The 18819-nt window shown below is 52.0% G+C and overlaps 1 protein-coding gene across 2 annotated transcripts in view; it reads left to right on the top strand.

Moving 5' to 3' along the window:
* The window catches only part of SLC24A4 (solute carrier family 24 member 4), a 176624-nt gene that overhangs the window by 123399 nt on the left and 34406 nt on the right, over positions 1-18819 (top strand). The window contains exons 9-12 of one of the 2 annotated variants that reach the window (XM_032180014.3): positions 1194-1247; positions 3033-3175; positions 7858-8027; positions 10391-10595. In XM_032180014.3, coding sequence (XP_032035905.1) covers positions 1194-1247; positions 3033-3175; positions 7858-8027; positions 10391-10595 — 572 coding nt within the window. The remainder of the gene's footprint in view (positions 1-1193; positions 1248-3032; positions 3176-7857; positions 8028-10390; positions 10596-18819) is intronic. The other variant, XM_032180015.2, reaches the window with a different exon arrangement.

Below are 18819 nucleotides of genomic sequence, written 5' to 3'. Positions count from 1 at the left end.
TCTGTATTTTTTTTTTTTCGAGATCCAGTCTTACTCTGTCGCCCAGGCTAGAGTGCAGTGGTGCCATCTCGCCTCACTGCAACTTCCTGGGTTCAAGCGATTCATGTGCCTCAGCCTCCCAAGTAGCTGGGACTACAGGTGCATGCCACCACACCTGTCTAATTTTTTAATTTTTTGTAGAGATGGGGTTTCACCATGTTGGCCAGGCTGGTCTTGAACTCCTGGGCTCAAGTGATCCACCTGCCTTGGCCTCCCAAAGTGTCTGGATTACAGGCTGCGTCCTGTATGATTATTTATGGAAATAGAGTCAGACAATCAGGCCGAGGGCATCAGCCACCTGCCCTGAGCAGCTGTGTGCTATAGGCCCCCAGAAACCTGGTTCTGGTCCTCTCCTGGCCCCCAACCTGCTGTGTGACCCCAGGAAAGCCTCTGAACTCCTAGGTCTCATTTTCGTCATCTGTAGACCAGGCTGGGATGGCAGTGGTTCCATGATCTGGAGGTCAGCAAAGGAAGAGCTCCCAAAACAACTGTAGCCCATGCTGGGCACGTAGGGGGCTTTGGTTTATATGTGTCAAGTGAATGAACAAACTAAAGCTTGTGTGCTCCCCCAGGGGCTTGTGGTCAGAGCTACAAAAATCCCCACTGCTAATGGGATTGGGTGGGGTGCACCGGAGGGTAGTAATGGTTGCATCCCAGGAAGACCCCAACCCTTCCATGCGCAGCATAAGGCCGGGGAGGCTCCTGTGCCACCTGCCGCATATTCAGTCAGCTCTTAGGCCCTACTTCCGGGACTTGGACCCCTTTCCTCCCACACCCACAGCTTCTCTGGCTCCTGTCCAGAATCTTGGGTGACCACAGGGTCTCTCAGGGTCGAGTCTGTGTGACGTCAGGCCACTAGCCTCCATGAATCCTGCGACATGGTGGCCCTAGTCCCTCCTTTTTCTAGGAAGCTGGGGGAACCCCACCTCTGTCCTGCAGACCTCTATGGTTGAGAAGAGACCCCTCAGCTTTTCTCGCTTGATCATCAAGAGGGCTGCTGGTGGCAAGCCCTCACATGCCCGGGTTCTGGGCCCGGCACTAGGGGCGGGGGAGATAAAGACTTCCCGCCCTCCCCCACTCCTGGACCCCTCAGTCCCAGCCTTCACCTGCCCCGGGCCCCGAGCTCTAACCACAATCTCCTTTCTCTCTTTGAGGTGGGAAGGCCTGGTGCTCATCATCTTGTATGTGTTTTATATTCTGATCATGAAGTAAGTGCCCTTTCTCCTCCCCGGGGCTGCCAACGCCTTGCCCCCCTGCCTGCTATAGCCTTTTGTGACAGCAGGGAGAAAAACATCTGTCAGATCTTTGTCCTTTTAGGCCAGCCCCAACTCTCTGGTAGACACCCTGCTGGGGGACAGCTGGAGTAGGGGAGGGGTGTCAGATGCTGTTCCGGGGGTGCCGTCCACACTGAGGCCAGGGGAGTCATGCTGGTGCCTGATGTGTGGGGGATGAGCCTCTATGACAAGAGGTTGGGGTAGCAATGGAGATGCCCACAGGACAGCTGAGCTGGATTCTGGATACATTTGGGGCCTGGTTTTGACCTCCCCAACAGGGAGCCAAAGGGACCCAACAGGGACCACAAGGCTGCTCTCCAAACAAGTAGCATGCAAGGACCTCCTTCCTGCCCTGCTCTGGGCAGCTTCTCCATGCCCCAGGGTAACCACTCGCTTGTGCTGTCTCTAGAAGCCTTCTGATAATTTAATACCACTCTTTTCAAAAAGCCAGGCAGGTCTGCCCCAGGCTTCATAAAATGCCACTTCTCAGGGCCAGTGCTTTGCACAACTGCAGCACCACTGATAGGATGCAAACTCAGGCTATGCCACCTTGAGCCCCTCGAGAAGCTACCCAGGCCAGAACCATCTCAAAACTACCCATGAGGAATACTATGCAGCCAGAAAAAGGAATAACGTTCTGACAGGCTACAGCATGGATGAACCTGGAAAACATTATGCTAAGTGGAAGAAGCCAGTCACAAAAGGACAAATATTGTCTGATTGCACTTACATGAGGGATCTAGAAGAGCCAGACTCATAGAGGTGGATCAGAGGTCAGTGCAGGCTGGGGAGCAAAGAAGGAGGAATTAATGAATAGTGGGAATAGTGTTGTTTGGGATGATACAAATGTTTTGGGAACCTTGCTGATGGTTGTAGAACAATGTGAATGTAATTAATGCCACTGTATTGTGCACTTAAAAAGGGAAAGTAGTTAGAATGGTCAATGTTATGACATATATTTTTCTCCCACTGCACACACACACACACACACACACACACACGCACACACACATCCCTACTCATGAGCTGAGCCACGTTCAGGTTTATCTTCCTCCTCATACCTCGATACGTAATTAAAAAGAAAGACAACACTCTGGGTTTTATGAGGACATAAATCCCACATTTATATAAACCATTTATAATGTTTTATAAAGATGGGTGATAAACTGTCAGACTGCAAGAGCATTGTCCTTAAATGATCTCCACTCTGAGTGCCTTTCAGCGAGAGCCCGCCTGAGCTTCTTTGAGATGGAGAGACTCTTCCCTCAGGGGTGATGGCAGTGCTGACTGTGAGTGGTGCAGGGGGTGCCCGTGAGCATCCCGGGAGCAAGATCTGCTGCTGGGGGAGAGAGGACTGGTAATGTCTGCTGCAAGCCTGCCCAGAGGCGAGGCCGAGCTTCCTTTATTAGGACAGGCTCCAGTAAGTAGGCCTCAGTCATTTTCTTAGGTGAAAGTTCTCTCATGCCTCCAGGAAGCCCATCCCCAGCTCAGTAGGAGCAGGTGCCACCAGACAACACAATGTTCCCAGGTCCCTGTCAGGAAACTGTCAGCCCAGTTGAAAAGCAGAGGCTCCACACCTCCCCTGCCACCCACCACTCCTGCCACCCACCACTCCTGGGCTGTGCTGACTGCGTGCAGGGATGGGGTGTGATCCGCCCCCTGCCCAGTTGGTGGGACTCCTTTCCATTGCCCTGACCTCCTGCCTCCCTTCACTTCCAGGTACAACGTGAAGATGCAAGCCTTTTTCACAGTCAAACAAAAGAGCATTGCAAACGGCAACCCAGTCAACAGTGAGCTGGAGGCTGGTAATGATTTCTATGACAGTAGCTATGATGACCCTTCCATGCCATTGCTGGGGCAAGGTAAGGCTGAGCAGACAGGAGTGGGCAGAAATGTGTCCTGGAAGCCACTCTCTCCTTCTCTTTTGTGTACACACACACACACACACACACACACACACACACACCCTCTCACAATGTCCCCCCTTTAAATTGTCACTCTCTTACCTTTGACCACAGGTGCCCTAAGTGAGGAGGGACAGTCAGTATGGGAGATGGGGTTTGCTTAGGTGGGGCAGGGGTGGAGGGAAGTACACCAGGAAAGAGAAAAACCACAGCCACGTTTCTGGGCGCTTTCCCACACCTTCTGGGGAAGACGTACAGCTTGTTTGGCTCTTCAGAATGCAGTGGTGTCCCTGACCCATGTAAGGGCCCACCACAGGCAGCTGAGGAGCTGGGGCAGCAGAGCCAGCCTGTGCCTCCCTGCAGTTTCTCAAATGCCAGACCCAGTCCTGGATGGAGAATGGCTCTGGACAAAGCACCGGTTCTCGGGCTGGGAACTGTTGCCCGGAGGAAGAACAAGGCCGGGAAAGGCAGACACGAAGCTGAGCAGGCATCCCCAGGCCAGCCTCAGACAGCCCCACCGGGGAGCCCCTTCCCCTGGGGCAGCAGCCTCGTTCCCCCACGGCTCTTTGGCCCCCTTGTCCGGGAACTGGGGGTCTGGGCCTCCAGAGCCATCTCCTGTCATGTCTTACCGAATTCTCTGAATCATCTGGGCCTGACTGATGGCTTCCTTGGAAACCTGAATAATCCAAGACCAATGACCAGGCGGCTCCCTTTGTTGGGGCAGCTGCCAGGAAGGAGAGAGCGTTCACTCTAGCCCAGACCAGTGAGAGAGCAGGGGCTGGTTCTTGCAATCGGTATGGAAAAACAGGTCTGACCTCCACCCACAGTGTTGGGCAAGGCCTTCACCAGGTGAGCGCCTTGCACTGGTGTCTGGGGGCTCTTTCCCCCCGATTCTCCATGGCCTGGGGCTAATCACCTCCTCTTTTAGGTGAACTCTTTTGTGATGTTAGTGGTGGGATGCAGTGGTCTCCGATGTGTCTGGGACATCTGGGGGGCAGAATCTGTATTTCTGGGCCCCTTCTCCAGTCATCATCCTGGAGCCGATGAGGGCAGGGGCTTCCTCCCATGTGCATCTTGGGAGTCTGTTCTGCCCTGTCTCAGGTAACCCCCAAGAGGGAGGAGTCTCTCCGTATAGAAGGAGGAAACCTGCTAGGGTGGCGGGGTGGGGTCCAGGCCACAGCCTGGCTGCTGAGGCCCACCCACAAAGGACAGAGCTGAGGAGCTGATGAGCATGGAGTTTGGTTTATGTGTCGTGTTTCATAATGCTGAGCAGGCTACCCCAGGGGAAGCCCGTTTCCAGGACACCCTCAGAAGGGGAAGGAGCCATGAGGGCTGCTGTGTCGAATTTTAGCTCTATGGACGCAGCGGCCCCGAGACGGTCCCCACACACAGCCTGGTCCTCACACACAGGCTGGCAGGACAGAGGCTGGTTGCTGCCCTGTCGTATACGTGGTGCTTCTGGGTTCTCTGGGCCTTCATGGTGAAGAAGAGAAGTATTGTGTGCTGAGTCACTCAGGCCAGTGGGAGATGCCCATCCAAGAGCCACCCACCACCCTGTGGCCGACCCAGGAGACCTCCCAGGACCCTGCAGGAAACATTCCTCACTCACAGCATGGGGGCCTCAGCTCCTCACCTTCCCGGGGCAACCCAGGCTCCCAGAGGCCGCCGCCTACATAGTGCCTTTTCTGGCACTGCTGTGACTGTCTCCATCACTCTGTGCCTGTGACAGTAGCACTTCCTTGCAAGTTTATTTTCTCCCAAATCTCTTTAAGTCCAGGACATTTCCTGGCAAACTGGAAGATTAGACACAGGACTGCCCTCAAGCACTGGGGAAGGACAGAGAATCCCGTCTTCCTGCAGCTTTTATCAGAGGGAATGCATTTAGAATAGGGCCAAGGGAGAAAACAGTCCTCAGAGAGTGTGGAGGGAAGTGGGGTACAGGCCTGGATGCCTGGAATTGGAGAAAAGGAAGACCTGGAGAGGCAGACGTGGGGATTTCTTCACCCCACTTTTACTGCCCCATCATAAGAGGCTCCCAGAGGGCCATGTGTGAGTCACTGTTCTGCACTGTCCCCTGCGTAGACTTGACTGAAGCAGGAGGAAGGAGCCCCCAGTAACACCCTGGGTGGGACTGCGGAGGCCAGGGCTTTGGGGCTTTTCCTTTCCTAAGGGCGGTGCCATGGAATCTTTTGGCTGGAGATGACATTGGGGTTTCCCTGTGCCCAGCTCCAAGCAGGTCGCTGTGTGGTCACCCCACCCAAAGGAATGCACGGGTTGCTGGCTGGGAGATCCTTCAAGAGCACACACTCTCTCTCAGGCCCCATCGAACTGTTCTCAGTTTTTGTGTTTCCTGTAGAAAACCCAAAGTTTTATCTTCCAGCTTCTTGATGGGGAAAGTGGGGAGAAAGCCTTTTCCCCACCGCACTGATAAAAGGCGTTTGAGTACTGAGACGTTCTTAAAGCCTGTTTGGCTCAGCTCGCCAAAGCAGCCTCCTGGTGCTTCTCAGGTGGCCTTGAACAACACAGCCTGGGCCACCTGCCTGCCGGCCTCGCCCTGGAGGCACACTGTGGACCCTTCCAGGCTGCCCTGGCCCTGGGCGCAGCCTTGGTTTGGAGTGCGGAGAGTTGGGGGTGATGCGTGGCCTTGGGCTGAACTGCTGGGAGAATGTGCTGTCATTGAGTTCTTTTCTGGGCAGCCCCTCTGGGTATGGGCACACCCCCTTGTTCTGTCGTTAGTCAGGGGACACCAGGACGAGGTGTCCTGGGAGCCAGGCATCCTGGAGAAGGAAGGATAATCCCATCTTCCTATGGCTTTTATCAGAGTGAATGCATTTAGATAAGGGCCAAGGGAGAAAACTACCTAGAGAGTGCGGAAGAAAGTGGGACTCCTGGAATTGGAGAAGGGGGAGGCCTGGCTCTTGTTTCACAGGCTCCAGGCTGCCTCCTTCTGAGCCCAGTTGTTCCTCCAGCAGTACCTGGCATGGGGCTGGTTCTGTAGGATGGAGCCTGAAGCTGCGGTTTCTGTGGGTTCCACCTCCCTCTGGGATGGAGGCTTCTGAGCAGGGAGGGATTTGAGCTTTTATGCAGCAGTGAGGGGCTGAGGGCACGAGCTGTGGGGGGGGCTCCTGCTCCTCAGAGTGGAAGCAGAGCCATCGAATCAGCCAGGACAGGAGTCGTCCCAAAGGCCAGAGGCCCCGAGGGTTGAAGCTCCCCATAGAAGGAGCCCGCTACTAACACTCTCCAGCACATAACCCCTGGTGTCTTCGCCACCACCAAGAGTGCTGCCTCAGACTCTCGGCACCCACCGCACGCTAATCGTCTCTGGCAGTCTCTGTTGGCCTTTGTCTCCTTAATTCTCCTCCTCTTCTAAATTGTAAGTAGTCAGCTTTCATCCATGCGATAACACATGCATTTCAAGCAAAACAACCAACCATAAGCCCAGCCCACCGACGCGCTGCGCGCCTCGTCAGAGGTTAGCGTCCGTCTCTGATGAATGCATGTTCTCCTGGCTTTGTTTTCTAACCCACATGCCTCCTGTCTGCTGAGCCTTGCTGCCTGTTTGGTGAGGAGTGTGTGTGTCTGGTGTGCATTTGTGCATTTTTGTGCTATTAACTCTTGCACGGGTTTCCTCTCCGGACCTATTCCGTGGTTACCCTATAACCCATAAAGGACACGCCAGGAACTGGTAACCAGTGCAGAGGGACAGTCATATCCATTTTTGTAGCCCTTTGGAGGGGAACACTCTGCCTGCTTCTGCATGCTGTGTTCATGAGCGGTTTTGTAAGTAGACCCTCCTAGGGATCTGGAGTCAAATGTCAAATTCCCAAGGATACCGGCACAGTTCAGGTTTATGAAGATGGCAAGAAAGAGAGGTCTGGGGATAGGAAGTTTTATTCCTGCCCATTGTGAGGGGAAGGAAAGGGTCAGAGAGACCAGCCTCCCTCCGGAGGGTGTCAGGGTTTATAGTCACTGGGCTCAGCCAGCGGCTCACCGTGCACCCTTAAACAAGCAGGCTCCTCTCCTGGGTCTCAGTTGCCTGTCTAGGTCCCATGATGTCAATCTTTGACCTCACTACTTGCCCACTATAAAGAACAAAGTTACAAGCATTCTCTCCTGCAGACAGAGCAGGTGGCCTCATAGGAAGTTCAGAGCCATTGCCCGCTGCTCTGCAACATTTTCCACCCCAGGGACGCCTTGTCAATTTGCAAAATTTCATCTGAGCCTCTGTAAATGGGGGAAAGAAGGGTCCCCTCATAGTCATGGGTGAAAAGTGGTAGGCCCCTGTCTGTATTGTAGGTTGGCTGCCCTGGTAAGGCTTAGATAAGGAACTGAAAGACCCTTGTAATTAGCCAAGACTGGGCCCCAGAAGAGAGGGGAGAAGAGCACCAATTGCCCATGAGTGGTCCTGGAGCAAGGGGACCCACTGGGCTTCACACGCTAGGTCAGCAGGTGTTTCAAAGCCAGTGACCCACTTTGCCTGGCATGAGGAGTTGAAGCCAGGCATCCAGACTTCCCGGTGGCTGCCAGCTGCCAGGACCACAGCCTAGGGCAGCTCACAAGGCGAGGGGAAGGCAGTGGCCCCTGCACTTGGGTGTTGTCCTCAGAGAGATCAGCACTAATCACGGTATTGCGCTCAATAGTGAAGGAGAAGCCACAGTATGGCAAGAACCCCGTGGTGATGGTGGATGAGATCATGAGCTCCAGCCCTCCCAAGTTCACCTTCCCCGAAGCAGGCTTACGAATCATGATCACCAATAAGTTTGGACCCAGGACCCGACTACGGATGGCCAGCAGGATCATCATTAATGAGGTGAGTTTGCTTGAAGGACCATAAAAGTGAGCAGCCTTGGATGCAGGAGGCCTTGGCTTGTTAGGGCTCTTCCTGGTGCCATTGATCACTGCACCTGTTTAAGGAAGGATGCCCTGGGGCCTCCAGAAGCCCGTCCATCAGCCACAGGCAGCAAATTATCCTTTGAAGAGGTATTTTAAAGCCTGCAGCAATGGAATACCTTGCCTGAGATATTTCACTAAGTATTTTGTCAGGCACTAGAGTAGAACTAATTGGAGAAAGGCCAGCCTGAAGTATGGATTATTTCTTTAAAATGTTATTTAGGGCAAAACAAAAAAGATGAATTCACATCTGTTCTCTGTGGACAGAACAACTCCAGAAGGAAATCTAAGACACTAATGAGCAGCAGTCACCTCTGGGGCTTCCTTTTCACTCTTGCTATGTTTAAATGGGGTGCTTTTATTTCTCATTTGCAGAGATAATGATTTTAATATTATTTAATGTATAAACAGTATAGCAAAGATAGGGTCGTTGCTCACCAACTTTTCCAGTCTTTGTTGCACGTGTGCATTTTGGAATTTTAAGTCCTTACTCTGAGAAGCAGATGGGTTGGTAGACTTCAAACTGTGATCGCTGATAATTAGTAGTTAATACATAGATTGTATGCAAGAACGATATTTCACAGTGCCTACGGGTTCTATATTGTAAACATTTCTCTTTGATTTAATGTGTACTGTGCCCTCTCTGTAGAAAGTATATTAAGAAAAGGAAACACCTTTCCAAAGCTTTGAATCACTGTGAATCATTTTGGTCCAATTCAGTGAAATTTGAATCAGTGAAATTTGACTGAATCCAGGCCGTCTTTCATGCATGCATTAATTGTACCCACTGGATGCTAAAGGTGGGGAGGGTTGAATAACTTTGAAGGATTTAGAGATTGGGTGTTATAGTATATTTTTCATGGCATATATAGCCGGGAAAGGAATAGGTTTTGGTAAGTTGCTGAGATACTGGTTATTATGCCCTAAATGTTCTAAGCTACTGGGAAGACTTTATCTTCCACCATGTTGTGATTGAACTCCCTGGAAGGCAGCATGGAGAGCTGGAGAAGCTGGGTCCAGAAGGAAGGAATTCTGAGCTTCAATCTCACATCAGCCACTAGCCCACTTCATGTGAGGGTATTGAACAGGATGCTTTCAGCTCTAAAAATTTCAGTGACACACACTGAAAGGCTGTATGTCCACAAAAGACATGTACACAAATGTGCATAGCTGCAGCCTTCATAACAACCGAAAAGGGGAAACTATCTGAATGCCCATCAATAGGCAAAGCCATGTCGTGAGTTATTCAATATAATAGAATACTACACAGCCATGAAAAATAGCAAACTGCTGACTCATGCGACAAGCTGGGTGAATCTCATGGCTATTGGTTGTCTGAAAGAAGCCAGTCATAAAATATACATTAATACTTGGATCCATTTATATGAAGTTCAAGTTCAGGAAAAACTAATCAATGTTTACAAAAGTCAGTATAGTGGTTGCCTTGGTTACCTCTGGAGTGGGGGTATGTAGACTAGGAAAGTGCCTGAGGGGAGTCTTTGAAGGGGCTGGAAATGTTGTACATCTTGATGTAAAACATCATTAATCTGTGCACTTAGTATAAGTGTACTTTTTTTTTTTTTTTTTTTTTTTTTGTAGGACAGAGTCTTGCTCTTATTGCCCAGGCTGGAGTACGGTGGCATGATCTCAGCTCACTGCAACCTCTGCCTCCCGGGTTCAAGCGATTCTCCTGCCTCAGCCTCCTGAGTAGCTGGGATTACAGGGGCCTACCACCACGCCCGGCTAGTTTTTGTATTTTTAGTAGAGACAGGGTTTCACCATGTTGGCCAGGTTGATCTTGAACTCCTGACCTCAAGTGATCCACCCACCTCAGCCTCCCAAAGTGCTGGGATTACAAGCATGAGCCACCACACCCAGCAGTGAGTGTACATTTTGTATAATGCACCTAAAAAATTAAAAATTACAAAATGCATGCAAGGCCTTTCCTGTGGCTGTCTTCAGGCAGCTCTGAACATCACCAGGGAGGGCCCCGAACGATGGCTGTCACCAGGGCCATGGGCTGGGTTGTCCAGCTGGCACTAGGAAGGGGTGGCCCAGGCCCTCTGATAAATCCTCAAAGGCTTCCTGGTAACCATGCAAATGGAAGTGACCAAACATAGAAGGATTCCAAGGTCCTGGGGCTGATTCTCAGGCAGACCTGTCCCCAGGGATGTTGTTCCAGGCACCTGTAAGAGCAGGATGCGTGTGAGGAACCCAGCGTATAGCAATAGCGTGATGCTTTATCACACGCCTTGGCGTCCATCTTGCCTCCTGTCCACACAGCGGCAGAGACTGATCAACTCGGCCAACGGTGTGGGCAGCAAGCCGCTTCAAAACGGGAGACACGAGAACATTGAGAACGGGAATGTTCCCGTGGAAAACGCCGAAGACCCTCAGCAGAATCAGGAGCAGCAGCCGCCGCCACAGCCACCACCGCCGGAGCCAGAGCCGGTGGAGGCTGCCTTCCTGTCCCCCTTCTCCATGCCGGGTGAGTTCTGGGGGTGCTGGACTCTCAGGCTATGTTTTTGGGGGCTCCATTAGGACCAAGCCCAGGTCTTCAGGATGGAGGCATGGACCTGTAAGGGCGGCAGAGGGCTGGTGCAAAGGGTCGGTATTAGGTCACTGGAATGCTCAGGAGGCGAATCTGGCCTCAGTACTGAACTGTGGGTTGAGCTGCAGTGGGGCGCGGGCACTGCTAAGTGCAGCAAGAGCCCCGGGCCAGAGAGCGGGCAGCTGGAGGCCTGGGGAGCACCAGTGACCCCTAGTGACCACACTTAAATGTTCAGGGCAGTCGATCTTCTGTGCTGAGGAAAAGCAGTCCACGGTGTTATTTTCAGGGACATTCTTGCACTCTCTTGGCCCTTGCAGCAGGCCATTTTGCCTGCGCATCTCTTTATTTGCTGGGATAGAAGATTCTAAGGTCACAAATGATCCTTAGACAGTCATACCTTGTGTATTTGAAGATATCTCGTACCTATAAATAAGTCCAATCAGACTGAGGCTCTGCAGCAAGCCCTCCAGGGTCCTCCCATCTCACTTGGAGTCTGACCTGCGAGGCCCCGTGTCATCTGACTGCCGACTCCTGCTGACCTCAGCTCCTGTTCTCCCTCTCCTGGCCCCTGCTCCAGCCACAGCGGCCTCCTCGCTGTCATTCCTAGAACACACCAGGTGCGCACCTGCCCCAGAACCTTTGCACCTGCCTTTTGCTGGAATGCAGTTTCCCCAGGTATCCACGTGCCCACTTCCTCACCTTCTTCAGGTCTCTGCTTAAATGTCACCTTTTCACTGTGACCTTCCCTGACTACCGCATTTAAAATATTTTCTCTTTTCTTGTGTCTCTTGCCCTGCTTAAACTGTCAGCTCCACAAAGCAGGTACTTTTGTCTACTGCATTTATCTGCATCCCCAGTACCCAGGACTGGCCACATAGTAGGGGTTTAGTAGGTATCTGTCAAATGAATCCAGGCATTCGTGTGTGAGAGGATCCTAGGACCCACCCCGCCTGCCTTCATCTTTAACTAAGCCTTCCGTGAGGTCCTCTGGAGTCCTCAGTGGGAAACAAAGGCCTGAGCTGTTTGGCCCCATTCTTGGAGGCATTTTTCCTGGTGTCCACCATCCTGAAAGGAGGCAAGATTCCAGAACTTTCAAGTCCAGAACTTGATGTTTTCTGAAAAGAATTCTGTGTTTAACATCAGGCTCACTGAGGTGACTCTGGAGGGCCAGAGGCTGTCCTGCCTCTTGTCCCATCTTGATGGGAATACCTGCCTGCAGTAGGTGGCGTGGGCCTGGCAGGCTGGGGTGCCCTGCCCCCTGATTTCATGGTTTGGCATGAACATGCAGGCTTCATTTAGGGTCATGGAGCTTCCCTGGAGTTTCTGGGTTAGAGAGATTCCAGGGCGTGCTCATCACAGCTATCCAGGGGCTCTTCCCAAAATGACAGGCCTGGTTCTGAACATGAACATTCCAGAGCCTGGAGCAGGGCCTGGGGATCTGCATTTTCAAACCCTCTCCCTTTGCTTCTTGGGAGCTGGCTGCGTTCAGAATTGCTGGCCAACACCTCCCAGGCTTTCTTCACATTAAGGGCAGACTCAGAAAATAAAATGTGTTCCCTGACTGGGGTCACAGAGGAGCCCAGCCCAGGGGTTCAGGCCTCCCAGGCCTCCTCTGCTGACCCAAAGGCCGAGGGGATTGGTGTCTCAGCCCGTCTCAAACGCTTCCCTGGCATGCCCGCACACCTGCCCACGTGCTCTGTGGGGAAGAGGGGCCCTACTCGGCCAGTCTGGCTGGTAGGGAGAGAGGTCACGCCATGCTTGGAACTCAGCCACCAGGGCTGTGTGTGGGACATGAAGAGCAGGAGGGGTGGTCTCCAGATCCCAGGTCCCCTTCCCAGATTACGTGTTTGGATGCACCAAGTGAGGGAAGATTTCTACATGGCAGGGCGCTGGGAGGGCGGTGTGTCCACCCAGGGAACCAGCTCACGGTGATGAACCAGGACGGGCCCTGTATTCACAGAAGGTCCAGGCACAGGCCATGATTCGAGCCCTGACCACCCCTTACAGCCCCAAGTTACCGCACCCCCAGCTCACTTTCCCTCCTGTGTCCACGTGGGGCTGGAGAAAGGTCAGAGCTGCAGTCACTGAAGGAATTTCGGTTCTTTGGGGCCTGGAGACCAGATGCCAGGGAGGGCCAGAGTGCCAGAGCAGGCTGCATTGAGGGAGATGCAACCAGGAAACAGCCGAGCTTATGAGGGGTGGGGCGAGGAGGAGCGACTTGCCATCTGGAGAGTTCTATGTGCCCCTTCTCCACCCCATGAAGTGGGTGGCAGAATACCCATTTTGCAGATGTGGGGCCTAAGGGGGCCACAGCTACCACTGCCCTGCACTGACCACTTCACCTGAATCCTGGTATCGAGGCTGTCCACTGTCCAGGCGCTGCAGGAAAACCAGGGGAAGGGATGTGCCGTTTTTGGTCATCCTCACCTAAGCAAGTCAGCCATAGGTGAGGATGCCTCATCTTCCCATTCCTTAAGCCCAGAGTTTGACAGGATTGTGCAGGGAGGACCCTGGACCAGCCACGCCTTCGCCTTGTCCTTGTACTGGGAGCTGCTGTTCCATAGAGAAGTGGCTGTGCGGCCTCTGGACAGGTCACTTCCCAGGGTCAGGGGCTTAGCATGCAGCTGTCTTGCAAGGGCTGGAACCAGATGGCTCCTGGGTCCTCCCGGCTCCCAGGTTCTCTGCACCCCTGAGTCCTCCTCTCAGGGGCTCTGCCCTTGCTTGGGGGCAGGACTTCCTGCTATATAGGGGCCCGCCTTCTTCCTCAAGCCAGAGGCTCCAGGCTGTTCCCCTGGGCTCAGTGCATCCCTAAGCCAAGTTCCGCATGCTTCCTCTGAGCGAGTGTCCTCCCTGCCCTCAGGAACAGGCCTCAGCTTCCTGCATCCCAGGGGAAACCTCCTTTGTGCATCTGCGGATGTGTTTCCAGGTGTTGTCCCTGGAAACCACAAATGGCTTCCTTTTCTCCTTCCTCCCTTTCACCCATGAGGAGCAGGCGGTGGGAACGGAGTTGTACAGCTGCTGCTCGTTTAGGTGTGTACAGCTGCCTAGGAAAATTGAGGCCCGGGGTAGGCAGAGGTTAACAGGAAATTGGAGCAAGTCAGTGAGACTCCGCCCCCGACAGAAATGCCCTGTATCCAGCTCTTGGCCCTGCCACCACCCACCTCACCCCATCCCACCCACCCCTTGTTCAGGTTTCACAGTGGCCTGGGGCTGCGGGATGGCTTTGAGGGTATTGCCTAGGGGTGGATGCAGCTAGCATTTTCCAAAGCTGGGGCGCTGGAAGGAATCACAGGGCCAGGGGCTGCGGGAAGAGGGAGAAGCCACCCTGCTGGTGAGCTCGGAACCAGCACAGCTTCGGGTGTCAAGGAATGAGTCTAGCCCCGTGCCGATGTGCAGCTGTTGTGTGGTGTGAAGGACAAGCTGGGAGGCCGGCTCTGGAGTCCAGAAGTCCTGGGTTCAAATCTCAGTTCTGCCACTCACCAGCAGGGTGAGTCTGGGCAAGCTCCTTCACCTCCCTAAACCTCCATTCCTCATCCACAAAGTGGCGGGTGATGGCACCTACCTCCCAGGATTGATCTGACTAGCAAATCAGATACTTTAGTCAAGGTCTGTGCACTGTGTCTGACACACAGTAGGTGCTCAGCAAATGTTAGTGTGAATCCTAGTGTGCTTTAACCATGTGGCTTCTGTTACCCTCTCCTTTTGGGACTACAGTGTTCTAGAACGATCCTAGGTTCCAGAATCCTGGGGGCCTGGGACGATCAGTCATTCCAGGGCTCAAGGAGAGGGAATGACCATGTACCAGGCACCTGTTCTGTGCCAGGTCTGGGCTTCAGGCACTTTGCAGACAAGATGATCCCTTAAGTCAGTAAACAGTTAGGGTCCAGGCTCTGTTCTGGGCTTTAGGGATCAGGTAGGAACAGGACAGCCATGGTCCCTGCCCTCTGGGAGCTTCCGGGCTTACAGAGCAAATCTGAGCAGATGACCACATGATGTGCTTTATACATTGTCTCACACCCGTAGCATACAGCTGATAAGTGGGGAGGTGGGAGGCCACAGCCTGCTCCCTGCGCGCTGACCCCATGTGAGGGGTTGCTGGGATTGCTGGGGTGGAGCCCAGCAGCATCAGCAGGACCCAGCTTCGGTGCCCACCTGGCCTGATGGTGGATTTACAGGTGGACACCCAACACAGGCAAACTCTTCCCACTTTAGACCGCAGAGGCTGATAATTAGGCCTCCCAGGAGTGGGTGTGAGTGGGGGGAAAAAGAGGAAGAGGCGCTTTCTCCCATAGTAACCATGGTCTGCAGTGCTGGCACCGCCCTGAAACGGTCGGCAATGACCCTGAGCCGCAGCCCAGCTGGGAAAGTCTCCTGGTGCAGCTTGTGTGCTTGTTCTGGCGCCTAGTCTGGAGGATCTTGCGAGCCTGCTGAGGCTGCTCCCTGGCCCGCCAACAGGACTCTCTCCTGCCCCCTTAACGGTAAGGAATCACATTGTCCTTACCAGGACGCTGGCGTTCGTGGCCACTTTTATTATAGCAGCCAACAAACAGCTACTGGGGACTCGCCATACGTCAGGCACTAAGCAGGAAATGGGGAATTCTTTTATTGCTCTGTAATTCTTTTATTATTATTATTATTATTATTATACTTTAAAGTTTTAGGGTACATGTGCACAATGTGCAGGTTTGTTACATATGTATCCATGTGCCATGTTGGTGTGCTGCACCCATTAACTCGTCGTTTAGCATTAGGTGTATCTTCCTAAAGCTGTCCCTCCCCCCTCCCCCCACCCCACAACAGTCCCCGGAGTGTGATGTTCCCCTTCCTGTGTCCATGAGTTCTCACTGTTCAGTTCCCACCTATGAGTGACAACATGCGGTGTTTGGTTTTTTGTCCTTGTGATAGTTTACTGAGAATGATGGTTTCCAGTGTCATCCATGTCCCTACAAAGGACATGAGCTCATCATTTTTTATGGCTGCAGAGTATTCCATGGTGTAATTCTTATATTAGTCAGCTAGGGCTATCCTAACAGAATGTCACTGATGAAGCAGCTTAAACAACGGAAATGTATTTTCTCACATTTCTAGAGGTTGCAAGTCCGAGATCAGGGTGCCAGCATGGTTGGGTTCTGTGTCCCTCTTCCTGACTTGTAGACTGCTGCCTTTTTGTTCACGTGGCCTTGTTTGTTTGTTTGTTTGGTGCATGCATGTGGAGAGAGATCTCACTCTTCTTCTGAGGCCACTTTTGAATTAGGACCCCACTCTTAGGACCTTAATTACCTCCTAAAAGCTCTAGCTCCAAATACAGTCACATTGGGGGTTAGGACTGCAACATATGAATTTAGAGGCGGGTAGGGGGAGGAATGATTCAGTTCATGGCAGGATCTCACGGGGCATCTGTGTGCCATGCCCTTTTCCAAGAGCTTTACGTGTATCCCCTCATTCATGCCTTGCCACAGAACGAGGTAGGGATGCTTATTATCTCCACTTTACAGAGAAGGAAGGGGAAGCACAGAGAGGTTAAGTGATTGCCCATGGTCACCCAGCAGTTCTGCAGGTGCAATGAGCCGGGTGTCTACCCCGAGCACCAGACACTATCCACTGAGTACTGCCTCTTCATTCCAGGCACTTTCATTTAATCTTCACAGCTGCTTTGTGAGGGAGGAATATTATCCTCATTTATAGAGGCGGAAACAGGCTCAGAGAGGCTGTGGGGCTTCCCGAGTCACACAGCCATTGTACAGGGGGCCACTTTTCCACTCTGTGCTTCCCAAGCTGTGAATACCCTCAAGATCTGGTCCAGCCGGGAGCAGAGTCCCAAACCACCAGCCCAGAGTTGTCATGAAGCCAGCACATGGCCTTAGGTATGTACCCTCGGCCTGCGATGCAATTTGGCTCCTCTCAGTGAAGAAACCACGGGATAAGTGTGTGTTTCACAAAAGTCCAGGCCCTTGGAAGTTCTTAGAACAGTAACAGGAGGTAAAACGCACTAAGTACTTACTCTGGGCCAGACAGGGTGCTTTATTTTATTTTCATTTATTTATTTTTTTTTGAGACAGACTCTCACCCTGTCTTCCAGGCTGGAGTGCAGTGGCGCGATCTTGGCTCACTGCAACCTCCACTTCCCGGGTTCAAGCGATTCTCCTGCCTCAGCCTCCCGAGTAGCTGGGATTACAGATGCATACCACCATGCCCGGCTAATTTTTGTATTTTTAGTAGAGACAAGGTTTCACCATGTTGGCCAGGCTGGTCTCGAACTCCTGACCTCAAGTGATCCGCCCGCCTCGGCCTCCCAAAGTGCTGGGATTACAGGTGTGAGCCACCTCTTTTTCTTGGGAGCTCGTAAGGGAATTGGTTTCCTCTGGGATGCTAGTGTCTTCTAGTGTGTGTGCAGGGTGCCAAATAATTTGTGTGTGTGTTGAGTAAACTGTGTTGAATTGGGTTGAATTCAGGGCCTTTGGAATCTCACATGCTCTCTTCAGGGCTTGGATGGTACCACCAACCTTCTCTTCTGTTATTATAGCAAAACCCAGAACAGGTAATTGGAAGATTTCGGGAAGCTTTTAGAGCTTTTCTCCCCATCCACCCCCATCTTTTTCAGTTGTAAATAGCTCTTGAGAGGGCTCTACTGGTTGGGAGGAGAGAGGTCTTTGTGGTCCTTTTAAGCTCAGAAGGCAGCACTGCAGAAGTGGAACTCTCTAACACTCCACCCTCCTGTCCTTTCCTCTTAGCATCTCGGCACGTTGGTGACAGCAGTGCAGGAACTGGAGATGCTGTGGGCTCATTGACATGTGCAGTTCCACACACAGTTCTCGTCTGTTCCAGGCCCCCAGAGACACACGGCACTTTATAGTGAAAATGATTTTGTTCTTACCTTGGTCTCGGAAGCCACCAGAGAAATTGCACATTCGGCTGACTGTCTCATAAGTCAAGGTCAGAATTTTAAAGGAGCTTCCTTTTCAATCACTCTGTGCGCGCAGAGGTATCAGTTCTCAGACAAATTAGAACAAAACCTGGCGGAGTGTCCTTATTTTTTCATATAACAGGTCTTTTTCACTTACCATAATATTCATAGCTTTAAAGTGTACAATTCAGTGGCTTTTAGTGTATTCACAAAATGGTGGAATCATCATCAACATCAGTTTCTGAACATTTCCAACACCCCAAAAAGGCACCCTTTACCCATAACTGCTCTTCCCACCTTCCCTGACCCCCTAGCAACCACTAACCGACTTCTTATGTCTTTGGACTTATCGATTCTGAATATTTCATATAAAGAGCATCATGCAATATGTGGCCTTTTGTGACTGGCTTCCTTCACCTAACATGATGTTTTCAAGGTCCCTCCACGTTGTACTATGTGTTGATACTTTATTCCTTTTTATGGCTGAATATTCCATTGTATGGATCATGAATGCCACATTTTATCCATTCATCAGTTGATAGGCATTTGAGTGGTTTCTACTTTTTGGCTATGAGTGGGTTTTTTAAAAGACCAAATAGAGCACCATAGAAAAGAAAGCTCAGTATTTTTTATTAAAATGAAAGCAATATTCTTTTAAGTTTTCTATGGTTAGCAGTAAACAGTCTCTGAATACTAGAGGGATCTTGGGAACTTTTAGACTGGCCTTCTTATATTCCAAAGTGGGAAACTGAGAACCAGAGAGGACCAGCAGCTTGCCCAAGGGACAGTCTTGACCAGACAGAACCAGGCATCCAGGCCACCTGCCCTGGAAATCCACTCCGTGCCACCCCTCCAGCTGGGCCAATATACTACATGCTGGGAGTGGGGAGATAAAGACCTGCCCAGGACCACGTGTCAGGGTCCTGAACAAGAATGCCGGCAACGGAAGCCCACCCAGCAGATCTGCACATGCCAGCAACAGAAGCCCACACAAGCCTCCTTATGCTAAAAGGGGGACTTTTAAAAATAACTTTACAGGGGTGTGCTGATGCTGTAGCAAAACCCGGCATCCCCCAGCCCTGCTGGACAGTAGCAGGAAGGTGGTTGGTCCAGCCTCACTACAATTCTGCTTTTCAAATCAGAGACCTAATTTGAATCCAGAACTTCAACTTCTGGGAGATGTCACCTTTAGCTTTCCAGCCTCTGCAGATACACTGGAAGGAGGCTGGAATATGGGAGCTGCCGAGGATGTCACAC

Source organism: Hylobates moloch, unplaced genomic scaffold, assembly GCF_009828535.3.
Source record: "Hylobates moloch isolate HMO894 unplaced genomic scaffold, HMol_V3 SCAFFOLD_16, whole genome shotgun sequence".
NCBI classification, from domain to species: domain Eukaryota; kingdom Metazoa; phylum Chordata; class Mammalia; order Primates; family Hylobatidae; genus Hylobates; species Hylobates moloch.
Note: the sequence above shows the minus strand (reverse complement) of the source record. Positions and strands in the feature narration are given on the sequence as shown.